The 22329-nt window shown below is 31.0% G+C and overlaps 1 protein-coding gene across 2 annotated transcripts in view; it reads right to left on the bottom strand.

Annotated features, from left to right (window-relative positions):
- The window catches only part of LOC148284063 (ankyrin repeat and BTB/POZ domain-containing protein 2), a 90274-nt gene that overhangs the window by 52405 nt on the left and 15540 nt on the right, over window positions 1–22329 (bottom strand). For both annotated transcript variants that reach the window (XM_088242727.1, XM_088242728.1), the window contains exon 2: window positions 12202–12629. In XM_088242727.1, the coding sequence (XP_088098853.1) occupies window positions 12202–12353 (152 nt within the window). In that variant the 5' untranslated portion in view covers window positions 12354–12629. The remainder of the gene's footprint in view (window positions 1–12201; window positions 12630–22329) is intronic.

The following is a 22329-nucleotide window of genomic DNA, read 5'->3' as shown; positions in this document are numbered from 1 at the left end:
CATTTATATAAATGAAGACAGATATGTATTTTATACAGAAGTAGTAAAAAAAAAGAAAAAGATTTTTAGAAGAAAAAGAAAAATATCAAAAATATCATCTGTACATATTAGTATAAAAGTGGAAAGAACAGAAGTGCATTTTTAAATAATAAGACAGAAATGCATTTTACGCAAAAAAGGAGCAAAAAATAAAAATAAATTAAGAAGCGAAAGAAAAATAAAATAATAAGCTAAAAAATAAAAATCATTACATATTATTAGGAAATATATGGAGATACATAATAATACATACATACAGGGTGTTTTTTAAACCCTGTCACATCCGAAACCACAATGATCAGTATGGGCAAGAAGACATATTAGCATATTAAAACAAATATTTAGAACAAAGAAAATTTCAAAAAATAAAATATTAATAAATACCAATGGTTGCTTACTTCTGCAAGGGAGAAGTGAGGGGAGCGCGGCGCAGTATCAGATTCCCACCTCCCCCTCCTTGTTTCTCCCCTGCAGAAGTAAGCAACCATTTGCTTTTTTTGATATTTTATTTTTTTATATTTGATTAGTTCTAAAAAAATATTTTAATGTGCCAATATGTCTTCTTGCTCATACTGATCATTAGGGTTTCGGATGTGACAGGGTTTAATGAACACCCTGTATATTGCAGTGGAGAACAGGAATAAATTTTTTCGTATGGGTTAATAAGCGCTCATTAATAAGCACATGCACGATAAGGACAAACATGCACTAATTAGATTATGAAAATATCTTATTTTGTTTGAGAAATAGTTGAAAAAAGGGGGAGGGGATGGAATGAAGAGCTTGAGTTTAATAGGTTTAGGGTGACCATTACAAACTCGAAATCGGTAGACATAGAAAAGTCGGGATGTGGTTATAAATAAATATTTAATAACATTTAGTAAAATATTTGACCAATGCTTTGAATATTAGTAATACATTATGCATGTATTTATTTTATTTAACACTTTATAAACATTTACAGTTTATATACATATAGAGCGGGCATATTGCCTTAAGGCAATAATCCTTACTAACCAAACCACTACTTCTCCCATAAAAGAAGAAAGAAAAGATCGAAAGCCAAACCTCTCTGCCTTTGCTAAACCTCGCAGGTATACATGTAAATTATATTATTTATAATATTTTATGCATAAAAAGGCGGGAAAATTTGCTTAGAAGCAATATTATTTTATAACAGTTAAGTTACATTAATACACGAATGTAGGTTCTTTTAATTATAATTTTAATTTAAAAATTATTTTGCAAACCCTTAAAGATAACCAAAATATTTTTTGTTTATAATTTTTACTCTATTGTAAATGATAATATTTTTAACATATTTTGTAACAGTTGTCTGAATATTTTGTTTAGTTTAGTCAGATAGCTAATTATAAATAAATACTGTTTCAAGAATTTCCAAATGTTTGTAGGCAGCTGAATTTTCTCTCCTTTCCCCTAGGAAGTTATTAATGTGTAAATTTGTTTCAAATCCACCCTGTCTGCAAACATTGTGGATTAAACTGGTATAAGAATATTGATGTTTTTTGTTGATATTTCTTGATAAAACTCCATAGTTAGTGATTTCGATAAAATTAAAAATAATGTTATGAATGAATCTTCTTGGTTTAGTTTTCCTTTTTTTTATTTTGGCCAACGAGCGCTTTCGCCTAAGTAGGCATCTTTATGAGTAGTTAGGCAAAAGCGCTCGTTGGTCAAAAAAGTAAACTTAACCAAGAAGTTTCATTGATAACTTTATTTATAATTTTATCAAAATCACCGGTATGAGAAATATAAATTGAAAAACGGTTTTCGGGCGTTGCCTAGTAAGTGAAATAATTCAGCCAGGTGAATCTCACCCACATAAGTTAAGGTTTCAGCTCTTTCACTTCAAAAAATTCAACAGACGGAAGAGTTTATTTTTATTTATTTATTTAAGACTTGAGGAAATGTAGATATTTAAACAAAGGTAGAATTGTGAATGTTAGTATTTAAAGTGGCCACTTAACCTTCCAACGATAGGTCATAAGCCCTGTAAATATCTACACATCCATATTCCCTTTTAAAAAAATCGTTCTCAGTTGCAACAAATTTAGATCTATTATAAATCATTTCAGTCCGTGTTTTATAGTCCCGGCTGTCCTCGTTTCATTTTGGATGTAATATTTTTAGATATTGCGTCCGTATTTGTTACTATTTTTTTTCAAATTTTAGTTCTTTGTCTACAATTACATAAGTGGCTAATTTATGGATAAATTTCATGGATTATAGTGAAAAAAATTGGTTTCGCTAAACTGTTTAATTAAAAAAATATATATATTATTATTAATGTTGTAATACATTTTCTTTACTAACTTTGTATACTTTGTGGAAATTTGTTATTAGTTCTGAGTTTATAAATTGTATTTAAAAAAAAAAACATGCTTAAAAATATTGTTACAAAACGAATAAATGTAACTAAAAAATTATCAAATAGATAAAATTAATACCATTGGTTTTTGTTTAAATACGTATACAGGGTGTTCTTTAGACCCCGTCACATCCGAAACCATAATGATCAGTATGGGCAAGAAGACATTTTAGCCCATTAAAAAAATATTTTTAGAATAAAGGAAATTTAAAAAAATAAAATATTCGAAAAAACAAATGGTTGCTTACTTCTGTAGGGGAGAAGCGAGGGGGGCGCGGCCGCGCTGTTGACTGTGTATCAGACTACCCCCTCCCCCACCTCGTTTCTCCCCTGCAGAAGTGAGCAACCATTTGTTTTTTTTATTTAATTTTTGTAAATTTTATTCGTTCTAAAAATTTAATTTAACGTGCCAATATGTCTTCTTGCTCATACAGAGCATCGTGGTTTCGGATGTGACAGGGTTTAAAGAACACCCTGTATACATAAAAAGCCAACATTTATTTATTTGAATAATTTTTCTATTAGTTTTTTTTCTACCTGTGATTGCGGTTCAGTCAAATGTTTTAAATTACAAAATGAAAAAACGTAATTTAAAAAAAACATGTTGAATTTATCTTTTTATTTATAAATCCAAATTACGAGTATCTTACCAAACCTTTAAGGAATATCGAGAAACACAAAAAAGGAATATCTCGTTTTTAAGTTGATTTTCTCCATATTTTTACTTTTGTCGATATAGAATGGCATCGCTGATAATGTGGGTCGTCTGCAAAATAATTAATTCAAATTTTGTATATTCGAGAGTGTACCCCGACGACTTACAATTTATTACTATACGCATATGCATGTACATGCGCATATACATTATGGATGTATATTTTGTGTAATAGGAGAAAGTCGAGAATGTCTTTTCGGAATTAATAGAATTATTGTAAAAGCACCATGCGTTAAATTTTGATGCACGCGACCAGTTAACTGACGTAGGTTGAGGAATTAGACCCATTCGTACAAGATATAATATTTAACTGATAAATGTTTCGTTATTTCGTTCACTAGAAAGAAAAATAAAAATATTTTTAACTGTGAAATAAACGGTGATTGTCTTGTCCGGAAAAACGAGCTCAGATATTTAGGTGTGATTATAGATGAAAAACTGTCATTTGATTTCCATATTCAGACATCCGTAAATAAAGCTTACAGAAAATTGTGCTTTATTACACGCACCACTCAACCATTCAAAACAACCGCATCCCTCAAAATTGTATATAATGCATACGTTCGCAGTCATTCTGTTGTTTGAAATCTTCGATATACAATTTATATATCACAATTAGACAGGATACAGAAATGATTCCTTAAACTTTTGGATCGTGAATCTCACATTTATTTTGGCTTATACAAAGAGTCTTCTTCCTTTCAAAGTTTAATTTCCCTTACTAAACGTAGAAGCACTTAAGGGCCCCGATTACAATGGGAAGTTAGCATTTATCTTAAATTTTATCTACAAAGTAAAATTAAGTTATCTGTATGAAAAGCAAAATAAACATACATTTTTTTTCTTTAAAACATGTTCAGTTATAGGTTACCGATGAAGAAACTTGAAATATTCATGCAAATATACTCATTTTCGTATACAAATATTGTCAGCGTGTAGTAAGTTTATGTACCTATTATGTTCATGTTTTAATCATATAAAAATTTAATGCGGTCAACCATATTATAAAAACCTCCCTCCTTCACTTTATTTCCTTATCCCTTCTTGCTCTTATTTTCTCTTCTCTTATGTTATATATTATTTTTCCTCTTAACTGTGAAACATTATTATATGATGTATTTATTGAAATATTTGTTTTTTTACAATACACATAAGAGGTAAAACAAAGTATACAATAAAAAAATGATAATTACAAAGCAATGAAATACATATTAACGGTAAAAATAGTTAAAAAAATCTCACAAAGGCATGCTTGTTCGTGGGTATACAAGAAATGTTTATGAATTTTGTAACATGTCTCATTATTTTCGTGGAAAACTTCAACTGATTGTATGTACTAGTTTTTATATTTTTAAACAACTGTTTTTTGAATTTTGTTGCAACATAGAGGAAGAAAATCCAGCCAGTTTGCAAGCATTTGGACATACTCAAAACATTGTTAAACTGTTGTTTTTCCTAAATAATAATAAAAAAAATGTATCGTTTATTTTTCGTTTAGGAACACTTTTACTACTCTATTCAATAATCATCATCATTCCCTTTCCGCACACAATGGTGCATAGGCCACGGATTTGGTACACCACCTGTTACGTATCTCGATATTTTTTGTGACATAAAGATAACATGATCAGTCTTGCGCGTCAGGTGCCAGTCGAGGGACTATTAAATATTCTAGTATGAAAACACAATTTAAATAAACATGTCAACCATGATGTAATCACTTAGTCACCATAAATATATTATATTTATTCAACAGATAGGTTTTTGATTTTTCATTAAAAAAATAATTTTGGAATTTAAAAAAATGCATGAAAAACGTTAGAAATAAAATATTTAAGCTACTTAACTTTTTTAAAGTGCTTATTGAAGGCATAATTTAAGCTAGAATTAAAATTAATTACTCAAAATTGTGTGTGATTTGGTATATTTTTATTTATTTTTAAGAACCAAAAATGAATTTTTACGTTTAATAACTTTCCTGTTCAATTTATCATCGTTAAGTAATTAGAACAAATTTTATCTCGCATAAAATAACTTGCACGTACCTACGTTTTGTCTAAATTTCAAGAGGCGTCCATCTGCCTGTCATAGAGTAATTACATTTATATTTTGATTGTGAGAAATATTTGTAAATATTTTTTATCTGAAGTTCCCCAGAAATCTTTTTTTTATCTAATGTTTATGGTATGTTACATAAAAAAACTGGTGGCACGATTTCGAAAGGACGGCGTTTTAAAATGGCAAAATCGTATAATTTCCTTAATTTTTAACCATTCAATTTTATCAATAGTTTTCTGTATCATATACAAAATTCTTATTGTAAGCCCCTTAATAGTTATTCGTCATCATACATACTTTACTTTATTTATTTCCGTAAATAGGGAAAGTCAATATCCATAATATAATTAATATGTAGGTAAATTATTGTGGTTCGTGAGCTCTTAAGACTCCAATAAATTAAACGATCATAGAGCAAAATGTGAGCGCCCACCTCTTGGATCCGTATATAATAACAATTTATGAATAACATGATATAAGAAAAAAACTATTCCAAATTGATTAGCGTTCCACGTATTGTTTATAGGGGCTTATTATGCATATCTTAAAAGGTCAAAGCCTTCGGGGGGCTATTTCTGAACTGACAGGGAAAGTTGTCGTGAAAATTGGATATGACGGTAAGTATGAGAACTTTCACTCTTATTAAATCCCACGACCCTTTGTATGTATAAAGATTTTCACTTAGATTATTTGACGATCTTGATCTTAACGGAGTATGTTAGAGCAGGTCCGTTGTACCAGGGTTATTAAATTAAACTTTTAGTTTCTACGTAGGTATGCGCAAGTCTGTTAGAAGATATTTTGGTAACACTGACCAGAGAATAAGTATCTGAATTTGTGAAAATCTATAAGATTTAACCCTAAGAATCGTTTGCAGTTATAACTTACATATTTTTCATTCTTATGGTCCTCGACGGCTCAAGTCAATTGGGCCATATATTTTATCATAAAAGTACGTAGTCATATTCCAAATCTCCTTTATCATTCCTTAAAAAATATTATTTTAATCTCATCGCGCTAAATGTGGTCGATTCGATTGGCATTCCATTTGAATTTGATTGTTTGCAATTTTAGCACAGATCTTCTCCAATTTGTCTAAAAACTTACGTGATAAAAACAGTTCAATAAATCATACTGATTTTTAATTACGTACTTACTATTATTGTAACAATGAAGAGATGCTTATAACAATTAATCATAAGAAATACTAAATAGCTTTTGGTGCTGTTTTATTGAGAATAATAATAATGATAGAAATTCAGAAAATTCTCACAGATTTAAATCATTGAATCTGTGATTCAATCAAGTTTTGTTTTGATTTAATATTCTTCTCTCGGGCATCATCAGTAATTTTATGCTAAAAATTAATAACACCAAGAAAAAAAGCGTTTTTTATGTTTTCTCAGAGATGCTTTCGTTTGTTGTAGTAAAATTGTTAAGAGTGGGTTTTACTTTCCAATCGAGATGTATTCTCAATGGTCCTATGGGTTAGGAGAGTAATTTCTTCCAGAACAAAGGCGAGTTGCTCGCTCTCAGACTGAGCGCGGTGTCGCATTCTCACACTTTCTTCGTATTATAAACAGCGTGATTAGTGTACTGTTGCGGTTCACACAAGAAGATCTATCGAATGATCGCTACCCTCTCTTCACTTACCGACGCCTCTGCCAGGTACTGATACTTGCTCTTGCTAGCTAATTCCCCGCCTCCGCTTCTGAGGGCGTTCTAACAAGATATATTGACAAAATTAATTTACTTTACGATTTATTGGAGCCTCTAAATCGGGTCTGAAAACGCTTCTATAGATCACAGACTAGTAGTTACATCACGTCGACAGTTCAATTTTGGAATGTAAATCAGATTGAATAAAACACTAGTTTTAAAATTTGAGAGTTCCGTGTTTTGTTAATTAAGGATAAGAGATTTTTTTTTTATGTAAATTTACATAGGAAACAAAAGCAAAAAAAATGCAATACATGTGCTTACTTAACATATTAGGTGTAAATTCCTCACTATGAGTAAAAGCCAGCAAAAATCAGAATCATAAAAGGATTGAAAATGTATGATGGGATGGTTTTTAGTATAAAGACGTTTACGGAATCGGTGAATATTATTGAACGTATTCTTTTGTGAAATTTATTTTAATTGCATCGTTAGAAATATTTCGTTTTTTATGCAATTTGCAGATATTTTTTGCATCCTCGAAATTTCGTATAAAATACCTAATTAAAACCAACTGTTCGTTGCTAGGAAATTGATATGAACCAGTTATGAAACGGTAAATTGTTTCAATTATTTCAATTTAATTCCCAGGTGCTATGATTTAAATCAAATTAATTCACGGATGAGTAAGAAAAGATGAAAATTATATTTGATAAATGATTAATGACTCATAACATACGATTAAAAGGATAATGTAATTTTATTACTTTGTTTGCACTGGTTAATTAATTTTTGATTAACTCTAGTTATTAACGTTAAAACTTTTATTAGTCTTTTAAATAAAAACTAGTTTGTTTGCACAAAACGTATCGTTTTTGTATAAACCACTTACAAGTAAAAAAAAAAAAAAAAACAGTAACCATTATAAATATATAGGTATATTATCTCAAATACTATCTGTTCAGTTTCAGTGCTGAAGAGTAGCGTTTATTTAATAATTTTAACTACATATACCAATTTGTTCCCCACCAAGTCCAAAGACTTTTCAGTGGGACACATTTGAATTTTAATGACAGGTTTATTTTACATTATTATATCATATTTTATTAATTTATTTATTAACAGGCACTAAAGCATTTAGAAGATATTTCTTCCATTCTTTTTTTTTCATTTGAAGATCTTTCATGTTGATGGTGGTTTGTGGGAGATCATTGAACAACCTTGGAACAACGCAATTTAATGTGCACTCTCCAAAGTAATTTGTAATTCAATGTTTCCTCTTTAAAATATTTTCTTTGTGATCCGATTATTGGGCAACGTCTGAAAACAATTTCCTAATTTTTATACTTCCTCTTGTACTAGTTGGTTAAAATACTAGTTTTGTCTTATTTTTTCTGTTCTGCTAGGAATTATATTATTATGCTTACTAACAGTAAAAAAATCTTAGTTTTCATTAATTAGTCATATGGGTTAGACAAAAAACAACCTAAAACAAAAAAAAAATGTACAATATTTTGACTTCGCTTAAATGATTGTAAACAAACGACTGGGTTTACCTACTAGGAAGTTATTAAGATTAACAAATTACAATAGAGATGAAGAATATTTTAGAAAGAAACCTATGGAAGTCTAGGCATTTACAGGGCTTGTGACCTATCATTGGCTGGTTTAAGTGGCTACTATACACTGTGGGATATACACAGTTTTGCCTGTTTGAACGTCCATATTTCTTCAATTCTTCCATTTGTTGATTTAAGTAAAATAGCGGAAACTTTTATTATCGCCGAAAAAATCATCTGATTGAATTATTTCACATATTAGGCAACGTCTGAAAACAATTTCTCAATTTTCATACTTCCTCTTGTACCAAATTTACATACAGTATCTTGAGTTTGTCCAAATGTTTGAAGATAAAATACTGGATTTCACTCCCTAGGAAGTTATTTTAGTGAATCATCATTAAGGGGATCCTAAAGCCCACCATCCACCTGCAGCTGTTATAGAGTCCCGAGACTCTGTCAGCTGCGCACAGATAAAAGTTAGCAAACATATTCCCAATTAATACAAACTCTATGCAGATTAATGCGAAGGGAGGAGGATGTATGGACAGAGGCCACCATGTTGTCCCCAAGATTCAGGATTCCTTTAATTTATTTATTTACATACATAAGTTTACTGTACATTATTTGAGACATAAGTCCCAACTCCATGGGAATAAAAGTTCTTAGTTGAGATGGGACCAGCAATTAGTTGACACAGACACATGAGTATATCTCCACAAATATTGGATCAGATACATAACAAAATAATAAAAAATTAATGCCTCTGTTTTTTATTTAAAAATAAAGTAAGTACTAAATATACAAACAATTTATGCAAATTAAAGAACACAATACTAATTACCTAAGACTACATATAAGTAACACAGAAAGCAGTAAAAATATATTTTAAAAAATGAGATAAAGACATAAAAACGGGGCATTATTACAACAATCAAAATAAAAAAAACACGGTTACATACAATGAGAGAACGGCCTTGAATAAACAAGGACTCCCTGGCTGAACAAAAGTAGAATTGAAGAAATATGGATGTTCAAACAGAGGCAGAATGGTGAATGTTACACTGTGTTTTAAAATGGCAACCTAAACCAGTCAATAGTAGGTCATAAACCCGATAAATGGCTAGACTTTAATATTTCGTATTGTAAAATGTTCTCCATCTCCGTTGTGATTTGTTAAACAATTTATATTTTATCTTTACCAAAATACTAAAAATTACATAATAACATAGTCCCTACCTATATATTTGTTATTAGTATGATATAATTTATTTTTACTTATTGTATGCTAATTGATTTAATAATAATCAAATAAGTTTATCTGATCACAATCACGTGTTTTCAGTAGGTACACAGAAGATAAAGATAGAAAAACGCAATAAACATCAACAATACTACAAAACAGCGAATAGTTTTTACCCATGCAAAACGATACAATCTCGTCCAAGAGCGTCAAATTAGGAATAGAAAACTGAACGAACGATCAAAGAACTCCCAACGAGAATAGATTTTCCGGTCATATTTACATGAAATTAAGATTAAAGTGAAAACAATTTCTGTAATGTGAGACTTTTTGTGTTAATTTCACTTTTAGGGCTCTGCATTGTTAATGCAAAGACAGTAAAAAGAAATTATTCATATGCTGACGTCATTACTTTACTTCTATTGTAAAAGTAACCTTTATGTTTAATAATACTTGCGTACATTGACAGTTATTAAGTGTCGAAATCAAAAAGATTCGCTGATGATAATTATTATAATTAATCCAAATTTTTAATGACTGGCCTGACGTTAAAATTGATAAGTTGCGTTTTCCTCATTAGCATGTTTTCTAGCATCAATGTACATCATAATATGTATGTTATTACAGCCAAATCAAATTTTCATTGCTTAATCGGAATTGTTGGGAATTAGTAAAAAATCTTGTTTATTTTGACTTTGTAAGTAATAAAAACTACAAAAATGTTTTGAGTATGTCCAAATGCTTGCAGACTAGCTGGATTTTCTCCCTCGGGAGTTGTCCATATTTAAATTTGTTGCAACAGAGAGGGAAATCTTTTTGAGAAGGGAATATGGAAGTCTAGGCTTAGACAGGGCTAATGACCGTCATTGGCTGGTTTAAGTGGCCACTATATACACTGTTGAACATTCACCATTCTGCCCATGTTTAAACATTCACATTTTCTCAACTCTTGCATCTGTTGACTTTTCATTGACATCTGTTGTTGGTTCAGCTGGATGAATCTCACCCGCTTGATAAAGGTTTCAGTTCTTTTACTTCACAAAAGTCGGTTGGACATACTTAAAACATTGTTGAATTAACTACCTGGTAAAAGAAGAAGTATACAAAATTGGAAAATTGTTTTCAGGTGTTGCCTAGTAGTTGAATTGGTTCAGCCGAATGAATCTCACCCACGCGATAAAGGTTTCAGCTTTTTTACTTCCCAAAAGTCAACAGATGGAAGAGTTGAGGATATGTGGATGTTCAAACATAGGCAGAATAGTAAATGTTATACAGTTTTTAAAGTGGCCACTTAAACCAGCCAATGATAGGTCATAAGCCCTGTAAATGCCTAGACTCCCATATTCTCTTCTCAAAAATGTTTTCTCTCTCTGTTACAACAAATTTAGAAATAAAAACTACGATTACGGACGCAGCAACTCTCAGTGACAGCTCTGCTGTTATCAAGCGGAGGTGATACGATTAGCTTGGCCATATACTGCGGATGAGTCCCGAGAGTCTCTTCTTCACAAGACATAAGGCACGTCGTCCTGAACGTCCACTGCTGACTGTTGTCGGCAGTTCATATCATAACTACGGGATGCGAATCTGACTTGGGAGGATGTACATGAGTTGCCAACCGACTGAGATGCTTGGACGCGCTTTGACACCATATGCTCTAATTAGGGAATGGACGTGGAATGATAATTATGAAAAATATAATGTTTAATATCGTTTTCAGTTCACACTGAATTAACTTTACTATTACATAATACATGTGACGTTTTTTTTCAGTCATGTCCAGGCGGATGACGAATAAATAAAATTATATTCTGTTTGTGAAATAGAACCTGAACCATGGACAAGTGCTTTCGACTCGATGGCTGCTCTCAGGTAAAAATCCTGACTTAGGATATCGTGTGGAGACAAGTCTGCCTCGTTGTGTAGTTGTTGGTGCGTTCGTCTACCACGCTTAGGACCTAAAATCGATTTTTGAGGGGGAAAACATAAAATGTTTGTTTGTAAGGTGGTTTCACGCTGCATTTTTTTACATTTTCCCTAGACTGGCACCGGATGCGTAAAACTGATCACCTTACCCCTCTGTAACGGAGATACAGTGCGTTAACTTTACCAGTGCAGTGTCCTATGCATCATCGGGTGCGGATAAGAGTCTGATGATGATGAAGATGAGGATACTTTTTTAACCACCTCGCTAAGAGCGTTGAATAAAAAAACAACATGCCTTTGTATCGCATACTTAATCCTTCTTGTCTTCCCATTCCTCCTCTTCTCTTCATAGTACAGTGTAGATTTTAAATTTATTTTGGTTTTCAAAAAAATAAAATTGTTTACATATTGTACGTGTTTTATAATAAAGTCTATATATTGCTTATTTTCGCAAGATATTTTTGCGGTTTGATTAGGTAAGAAGAAATTGCCTCGGCAATATGCCCGCTCTCATACGTTTATAGTTTAATAATTGTAAAAGTATTTAATAAATAAAAATTAGATATACATACTTAATAATATTATATGTAAATAGTTTTGAGATTTTACTGACCTTCTAGGCTTAGGCCTGACGATTTCATGGGTGGCATCCGTTATACAAAGGGGGCTCATAGGGCCCACCCCCGGCAGGCCCCCTCCGGGTGGGAGCCCCCCGCCGGGCAGGGCTCCCCAAGCGCCCCCCCTCCAGCCGCCCCCCTCGCTCATCGGGGGCTCCCGAAACCACGTGTATTCGCCATATTACCACTGCGCACAATCTAACCCACCAGTTGAGGAAAAACCTCTAATAATTACCAACAAACACAACTTTTTAATTTCAGATTTCACTAATTGGTTCACTTGTATTTTTTACCGTTTTAGATTAACGATTTTTGACTTTCAAACCACTCTAAAACACATTACTTTGTTTCACACAATTGTTTTTTCGTTCACTTAATGCCATAGGTATCTGCGTAGCTCTTACGACGCTGGTAAAATGAGCTCCTGAAAATGAAAGGTATTTAATTATTAATTAAGTTTTTTCAATTATCCTAGTAAATTCGTCTACACAGGACTTACAACATACTACAACACAAAACAAAAAGAGTTGTATTTCTGACCGAATTAAATGTGCAAGTGAATAATAATCATCATTCCCTTTCCGCACCTAATTGTGCATAGCGCACTGTATTGATACACCAATCGCGGTGTATCTCAATCATTTTTGTTACATGAAGGTAAAATGAGCAATGAGCAGTCTTACGCTTCAGATACAAGTCCAGGGACTGTAAAATATTCTAGTGCAAAAACACCGTTTGAAATCAATTTTTCATGTCAACCATCGGTAAATATTTTTTTTATCTATAAAAAATCGCGCTCACACGTGCGCCCGCATGTACATACATTATTCGCAGATCAGACCAAACCATCAACGTTAACCATGTCAAAGTATTACATTAATGTTATTAATTAGTTCCTAGGTGTGCACCTATGACGTGTATATTAATTAGACTCGTTATTAGCGCGAAGAAAATTGCTTTTCAATTCGTGGGTAATAGTATTCCTTGCCTTTGTTCTCTAATGGACTTTCATCATGATCAGATGTGTTGCTACGCACAAATATGTCGTCGTGTGTGACGAAAAAATGCTTTAATAACAACTACAACTTTTTTGTATTTTTTTTATTAGTGTACACGGCACAAATGTATTTTATAAACACAAACATAAATATATTTAACATTACAGTGTTCTATTACAAAATTATTAAATAATAAAACAAAAATATATCTATACATATTACACAGTTGTTTTATACATTGTACTATAAAATAACCTTAGCGGCGGCCTCCGTGGTGAAGGTTCCGGGTTCGATTCCCGGTGAGAACACAAAAAATAAAATGTAATTTTTCTCAACCCTGCTCTGTGATGTAATTCACCACTGTAATTAAGCCTCCTGGCCTGTTGTGGTGCAAAAAAAAAAGTAAAAAATGTTAAAATGTAGATGTATAGATGTATATACTCTAAGATAATAATTTTGCGATTTTATAATTAACATACCTAGGTTAAAAAAATAAAGATAACGCGTTTTATTTGAAATAGCAAAAATCATAAATTATTGATTTGTTGGTATTGTTGCAATGTATATTGAATGCTCGAGGTATTATACAAACTGTTTCGTGCTAAGAACTCAGGGATTCTCAACCATGTTAAAAATAAATAATAAAATAATAAACCATTAAAAAAAAAAAATATTGGAAATTATAAAAAATGTACAATCAATTTAAAATTATAAAAACAAATATCTAGTCATACGTTAACGTATATATATTTGACGTGTATTTATTTATACATTTCTTTTTCTCTTTTTAAAAATTAACATAAGTACTTAAACATCAGTCAGAATTTAATTAAATTAAATTTAAGTTCAAACTTGATTTGGCTAATATGAAAAATGACAATACAACTGACCTGGTTCCCTAGTAAAATAAAACATGCGTAGCTTTTCATTCGTAAATATAATACAATTACAATTAATGGAATAAGTTGTTATATATTTTTAGGTGTATTTTTCAAATTTTTAACAGCCGCATGATTGTGTCGTTTCCATTGATATATTATAACATATAGACATGCCCTGAGCCATCAAAAATGATGACACTAAACCCATGTAAATATTTATTCCGTCTGCCAGCCTGTAGCACTAACTATGCACAACACTCTTTCCTTAATCGCATTTGTTCAAATTAAAATTATTTTTTTTCATCTATTGATACATTTAACATGCCCCTAAATTTATTTTAAAATAAATTACGACTAATTAAAGCTGGCTATTATACACTCCGACTTGCTTTTTAATGATGCACACGCTTACACACATCTGAACATCCTCTCTCATACAAATACACACAAACACACACCCTCACATATATTTACGCATGCACACATTTAAGAATGTAGCTCAATTTAATATGCATGATTATTATTTGGAATCTTCTCTAGTCTGTCTTTCAAACTTATCTTTATTATGTAATTTAATCATGGTTGAATGTAATGCCCAAACGCTCAGTCATTCCCAACGCGTATTTATCCGTTTTTCTTATTTCTAATACATAATATTTTATCGAATATCGCGTTGATATTAATTAACGCATCGATATTGACTTGATGTAGTGTGCAAGATAAGTGTAAATCAATTCACAATTGAAAAACGAATTCTAACTGATGCAAATCATACCTAAAAATCATTAAAAATATTACGTAGGTACTGGATACTCAATAAAAGCGTTTTTCCATATATTTTTAAGAATCACGATTTTTTTTTTCTTCATTGTTCACGTACTAAAGGCATTTTTTAATCGATTGATTCTTGGTTCACAATTAAACGAAACGAAAATTATGCTATTAGATTATATATATTTATTTTAATTTTCGAAATCAAGTTTTTTTAGCTATACACAAGAGTACCTACCGTTAAAATAAGTATGTGAAAATGAAAAGCCCTTCCATAAGTCTTGATATAACAATATTTTGAGTTTATCCAAATTTTTGTAGACAAGGACTGGATTCAACTCCCTGGGGAGCTGTTTATATCAACATATTACAACAGAGATAAAGAACATTTAAGAGAAGGTAATATGGAAGTCTAGGCATCTACAGGGCTTATGACCTGTCAATGGCTCGTTTAAGTGGCCACTTTACACACTGTGTAACATTCACCATTCTAAATAAATAATTCAATTAGATGAATCTCACCCGCATAAATAAAGGTTTCAGCTCTTTAACTTCACAAACATCAACGGATGAAAGAATTGAAGGAATATAGATGTTCAAATATAGGCAGAATGGTGAATGTTACACAGTGTGTAAAGTGGCCACTTAAACCAGCCATTGACAGGTCATAAGCCCTGTAGATGCCTAGACTTCTATATTACCTTCTCTTAAATGTTCTTCATCTCTGTTGTAATATCTTGATATAAAATTATATCAGAATGTACAATAATTGAGTATGTAAAACGGTGGCCCTAACCTGTTTTCTGCTTAGTAATAAAACATATTTAACGAGCTTTCTTAAAATTCCCCAACCTTGTGCTGAGAACGCAACAGAGAGATGGTCTCACACTGTATAAATATAGTATACATAAATGACTACCTACTTTATATACAGGTATCCGGTAGGTACCTACTCGAACAACCGTTTAATCGTTTGTGGCCTGCAAAATCTGCATAATTATTTGATCGTTCCAATGCGTGATGATTTATTTATGATAATACTGAACTGTATTTAGTAAATTAGACTTGAAGGCCTCTAGTTCAGCGGTTCCTAAAAGGTGTTCCGCGGAACACTGGAGTTCTGTGTAAGGCTCACGGGAATTCGAGAGTAGGGCGTATTGTGGTAGAAATCAAGCAGCCGGGGCTTTTATCGGTAAATAAATTTTTCACCTATAAAAAATGCCGCCCGCATCCCCATAATCCATTCGAAAATCAGACCAAACCACTAACATTAACCGTGTCGGAGTATGCGCATTATTTGATCGATATAAAGCAGCATCGTAACATCATATAAAGCGGTCATGAGCGCCCCAGGCAAGATTTAAATTTTTCGCCAACAAATACTTATTTTCTAGGAAGAGAAAGAGAAAAGAAGGCTATGGGTCTGCAAAGTGCACCCCCCTGAGGGTTATGCCTCTGGCAGCTGCCCTTTTGGCCAACTCCTAGCTAAGACGCTGATGTTAGAACTTTAAAATAAACCTACTTACCTAATGTAATAAAATATTGTAGAATAAATTGATATATTCCGTATTGGAGAACCTATTTTAATTGAAATGTTACCAGAATCAGCCTGTAGTCCTGTGGCTAATATCGTGGACTCACGAATCAAAGTTCCAAGGTTCGCACCCTGTTCTACCACAACTTGTTTCCCACTTTCAAATAGTGAGGTATTTAAAACTGATTATAAATGGTCACCAAAATTGAAATATTTAGTTAAATCGTAAGAACCCAAATCTTAATTTTTGTTAAAAAAATTACTCGTATATATGTGAATGGTTAAAGTCATATTTTTACGATAACATTATGTAAGCTATACAATTACTAAAAATTTTAATAAAATTCTTAAGCAGTTCTAAAATGAAAATGTTGACAAAACTTTTAAGGAAAAAAATATTAAATTGCTAACATGCAACAATGCTTTATATTGATTATTATTTTATATTAACAGTCATCTATTAATTTTTTTGTAAATATATTTTGTGTAAAAATACGTATGCTTTAAGTTCTTAATAATGTGTATATTACTTTTCAAATTTATATAATTTCTCTCGTTTTTTTTGTAAAGGAAAAATAAGAAACCTGCTGACATGCCGGTTTATCGGTTCAGTAGGTTTCATTATTTTTCCTCTAATATTTTCTGTTCATGTTTACATTCTTAAATAAAAATAAATTTAAAAAAAAGATGAAAAAAAAGTGGTTCAAGAAATCCGGACTTGAATTTCAGTTCAGTTCAGTGCCGAAAATCGGCGTTTATTATTAGCATAGTATATACATTCTGTTTGTTAAACAGTGAAGAAGGTAAAAAAATATACAAATATGAAAAAATTGAATGAGAGCAACATACACTGTCTATTCTCACTTGGTATAGTAAATACCTTTTCTGAGGTAGATAGTTTTTTTTTGGATTGACCACACCTGAATAAGATTAAAAAGAAGAAAAAATAAAAAATACCAAGCATTTTTTTGCCTTATTTGAAAAAGTTCAATTAAAAATATTAGCATAATTTTTGTATTTTGCTTAACTAGGTATCGGCGAACATGGCTAACTTTGTAATTTTTTATAGTAAATGATTTAATAGGCTGGTAATTTTCCCATAAAAAAATCCATATTAACGGAGAGATAGAACTATTAAAAGCCAAACATTATTATTATAATAATTAGTGGCTGACTCAACGCGAACAGGGCAATGAACAGACGTGACGGGATAGTAATCTTGCGTAGATAATTCGATGTTAAGTTATTGCTTGGGATTAAATTGTTAAACAAAATCGTCTTAATTTGGCAGATTTTCAATCAATCAAACTTGTTTTTTATCAAATAACTACTCCGTTAACGGTATTGTGAGTCATCTTTCTACAAATTGAAATCTCGTACGATTGTTTTAAGTAGCCATTATTTCACGATATCGTACAATAATAAAAGTATTCTGATTTTTGCTGAGCAAAATAACAATTTTCTACTCTTTAACTAAAAGTATTTTAAGTGTAAGTATCAAAATAAATATCAGAATACCTACCCCATTCGTTAAATTATTTTTATATATTTTTTATAAAAGAATATTTTCATTTATATGTAAGTTCAAAACCGTGGAAAAACCATTAGTCAACATGTTCACGAGGGACAAAAAACCTTGCAATAAAAATACATTTTCTTTTGTGTTGTTGATTTATATTAGGAAATCTATTTTTACTATCGTATGCGTCTATAATAAGTTAACTGTGGTAGTCAAACTTCTAGTTATCCATGGCGTTTTCACTGTACTGCCTTGATGCAAATTGAGTACGTTTCCTCCGCATATTGGATTTAGGGATATACGAAGTATTGCTTTCTTCTTTAGTAGGGATGATTTATTTGATCGCATGTAAGCAGTTCTTTTGTTCAATTTTGAATAAATATACGAATCAACGCGGCTGCCCCATTCAATTAAAAACGCCAAAAAACGTTTACTGTTTTTTTGGCTCATACGCAGCTGATTGAACTTACATAGACGATAAATATTAGGGTTCTTTTATATATTTTTTAAATATTTATAGACCAATTCAACAGTAAACGACTTTTACTAGAAAAATGGTAATCGAGTTGTGGTAGAGTAAGATTTTAACATCGGACCTTTAATTTATGAGTCCACAACATTTTAACGGGACCACTTATTCTTAGAGGTGGGGGTCAGTGCTATTCAAGCTCCTGACGTCACTGCGACCTGAGAAGATCTATTGTGACGTGTCCCCGTGAACAGTTCTCGCCCTCCGAGCCTGGGTTTATAAAGACCCTGGCTACTGTATGGAAGGCCAGAGTTTACATTTTGCTAAATCTCCCCCTCCAAGAAAGATACGAAAATTCAAAGCATCTTCGAGCATCTTCGAACATGTCATCAATTGAACATGTTTAGAAAAAAAAATTGTATACATATTCTATTTTTCATACAGAAAACTTAATTTTACTTTGCAGATAAATTTTATCTTCCCATCATAATCGAGGCCCAGGTCTATTAAGAGCCTGGCTTCTGTCTGGAAGGCGAGAGCTTACATTTTGCTAAATCTCCCCCTCCAAGCCCAGATCCGTAAGGTATCGGGCTATTTGGTAGGGGGCGAGCTCTTTAATATCCTCAGGTTTAACCAGTGGTCCCCCGAGGATGAGGCTCTTTTTGAGATGTAAGGCATCACATTCACATAGAATGTGTATAGGTCTACGGGACCACAACCCGGTTACATAATATAAATGTGTAAGTAAATAATATATTGTGTTTTTAGCGCAGTAATTAATCTACTTCCTCCATTACTGAACCTAAGGCAATTTAAACATAATAATGGTTCATTACACTACTTAATATTCAAACTACATTAACGTTGAAGATTAAATGAGTTTTAAAAGTACAATGTTTCGTTTTAATTTTTCATTTAAGTATATTATTATATTGTGTTTTTACGAACATTTATATGGAAATAATCTAAGAATTTTAATTTATCAGGTCTAGTTATTCTTTAACTACCGTTTATTATGGATATTTAACTCATTATATATTTTTAATACTTGTTTTTTTTTTATTTGAAACAATTTTAATGATTATTTCTCAAAATTTTTTGTTACAAAGATCCTATCTACGTTTTAAATAGTTAATACAATAAATCTTTTATAGCGCTTTCATTCGTTTTTTTTTACTTGAGCTATTTTAGTCATGTATAAAATATCTTTAATTTAAACTTATAATAACAAAAATATGTATTTTGTTTAATCCCGTTTTTTTTATAATTTTCACCTGTGACTGAGTTTTGTCATGACCGACATCGTCAGACTGGTTTATAAATAAAAGTGAAATGAAACCAAATAGATATTTGTATTATTTTCGTTAAAATTCAGTTCCACCAAAAAATGTCAGTGGAAAAACTCAATTTATTTCATTTGAACGTTCATAAAAATGAGATGTTTTCTTGTTTTTTAAAAAATTTTATTCGTAAAAAAGATAATGTTTTACACACGCTTAAGTCTCGAAAAACATAAATTATTTTTCTATATTTTTTTACAGGTAACCCTCCTGCAACACTATAGCTTGGTTTTATTTATTGACATGTTATGTGAAACCGTGTTATATGCGACTCAGAGTCAGTACAAAAGGTTAGGTTAGGTTTCAAAAAAGTTCAAGTTTTTTTGTTACTAAAAATTGAATTAAAAAATATCATATTTATTTGTTAATGAGAAAAAACATCATATTTATGCGTCAAAGAGTAAAACTATCATATTTATTTGTCAAAGAGTAAAAATATCATATTTATGTGTCAAAGAGTACAAAGTGATATTTTCATTTTGTTAAATCTTGATTTTATGATTTTCTTTCCCATCGCTGCTCAATGCACCTAAACGTTAACGGATTTTCGGTAAATAATAATATCGAAGCTTTACTGACAGAATGCATCAAGTCATTTAAACAAGTTCCGAGATAATCACATTAAAAGCTATTTTAATCTTTCGATTGCATTATTTTTCCCACAATTTTTTTTTTTTTTTAAAGAGTCATTTTTATTCGAGGCATAGGATAAAATTAAAAATCAACATCTTGCACCTATATTGAAAAGTATTTGAAATATATAAAGACTGTTGACTTAATGCATTCTGTCAGTATAGCCTCGATATCATCTTCACTCTCTGAATCATTTTTCTCATTTAAGCTTTCTGCCTTCTTTAAAAAGTGTGTGATTCTTGTTTGCTCGCTGTTCCTTAAAACGTCGTTGTATTTCCGGTACCGAAACAGGCAATTTTTAAAATTAATAATAAACCAGTGTAATAAGCTTAATGTTTTCCATACAATGAATTGTAATTTAAAATTAAACCTAACATTTCAAGTTTATACATAGGTATCTACTATGAAAACGAGCTTTCTTACGTTGGCGTTGCTTCGTTACAATGATTTATTCATTCGAGACACGTCAAACATTGATCACCTGTCCCATAAATTATAAAATCAGAATATAAGTTCGCCTTACATCTTTGTTAATCAATAATAATGATTATTAAATCCGACGTGGAAACGGAAGCTGTGAACTATTTTAAGATGTCCGTAATTCGTTGATATCAGTATTCGTTTCGGAAAACCGGTAACAATAAATAATATCTTTGAAAAACGGTCAATCGATGCACGGTTACTGGGCAACTTTATCTGTGACCATTAATCTCGTGTTTTGGTGGTTACTGTTATACCGATGTATGTATTTACCGGTGATATAAGTGCTCGTATATTAAGCATCACATAAATCAAACCATCATATCAACAGTTCCGAAATAATAAATCGAAAATATGTTTCTTAAAGAACCGAACTAAATTCGATTCGCTTTTTGTTTTCATGTTTATTTTCATAACACAATAGTTAAACGTTATTTAAAATAAGCATAAGCATTGTCCATTCATAATAAACTTACATTTGGAAAAACAACAACATACTTAAAACAGTAGTTTTCAATGAAATTTTATTACTAAAATTAACGGGTAACTTAAGTTAATTAAAATTAAAGTTAAATAATTTCTTTTAATAAGCAGAAACAGTCAATAACCACGATAACTGGTTGTTTTTTATCTTATTAGCATTTAAACAATATTGTTAACAATAGCGTTTAAATGCTAATAAGATAAAAAACAACCAGTTATCGTGGTTATTGACTGTTTCTGCTTATTAAAAGAAATTATTTAAAAAGCTCATCAATTTATAATTTGAGTAAGAAATCTGTAGAATCTAAATAATCCTGATATTTCTTTTCGGTACTTACAGGAAAATCTTTCCGGCACTATTACCTGATTATTTCACATGCTAATTAAATCAAACAAAAATAGCAATTATTTTATTTAGGTATGTATATACAATATTTACATTAAATTCTCACAATTAGAGAAATGGATACCTGTATTAGGACTTGAATTATTCATTATTCCCAGTTCATGGAACACGATAAAAGCGAAGCCGCATGATATTAATGAATGTATTTTGCTATTCCGTACATATTTGCTGACTGGTTGAGGAATTCGTTTAATAAAACAACAAAACAAGTTGCGCCGTCTGTTTTTCATCATTAATTTTATCCACCCTCGCAGAGGTAAAATACTATTCACCATAGTTTATGATAGACTCATGTTTCTTATTCAAACTGAATTAAGTCGTAATTTATAGACCATTTTTAACAGCTGATTTTTTCTTTCTTTTTATGAGTGGGTGTATGAGGTATCGGTTTCTTTTTATAATGTTTATTATAGCATATATGTAGTATTTCAATTTATTTATTTGATATGTTTATGTACATTACAAAATGAGTATTATAGTGCATGTGTAACACGAGAAAAGTTAATAATAGAATTTGAATGTGAAATATGTATTATGTATCTAAGACAAACTTATCATGGCATCAGAAAAGCTTTATGCGAGTATTGTTCAAATCAAGATTCATTTTATA

The sequence above is a fragment of the Micrasema longulum genome, unplaced genomic scaffold (assembly GCF_059751315.1).
Source record: "Micrasema longulum isolate JH-2025_06_02 unplaced genomic scaffold, ASM5975131v1 h1tg000162l, whole genome shotgun sequence".
NCBI lineage: Eukaryota > Metazoa > Arthropoda > Insecta > Trichoptera > Brachycentridae > Micrasema > Micrasema longulum.
The sequence above is the reverse complement of the archived record's forward strand: the minus strand, read 5'-3'. Positions and strand labels throughout refer to the sequence as shown.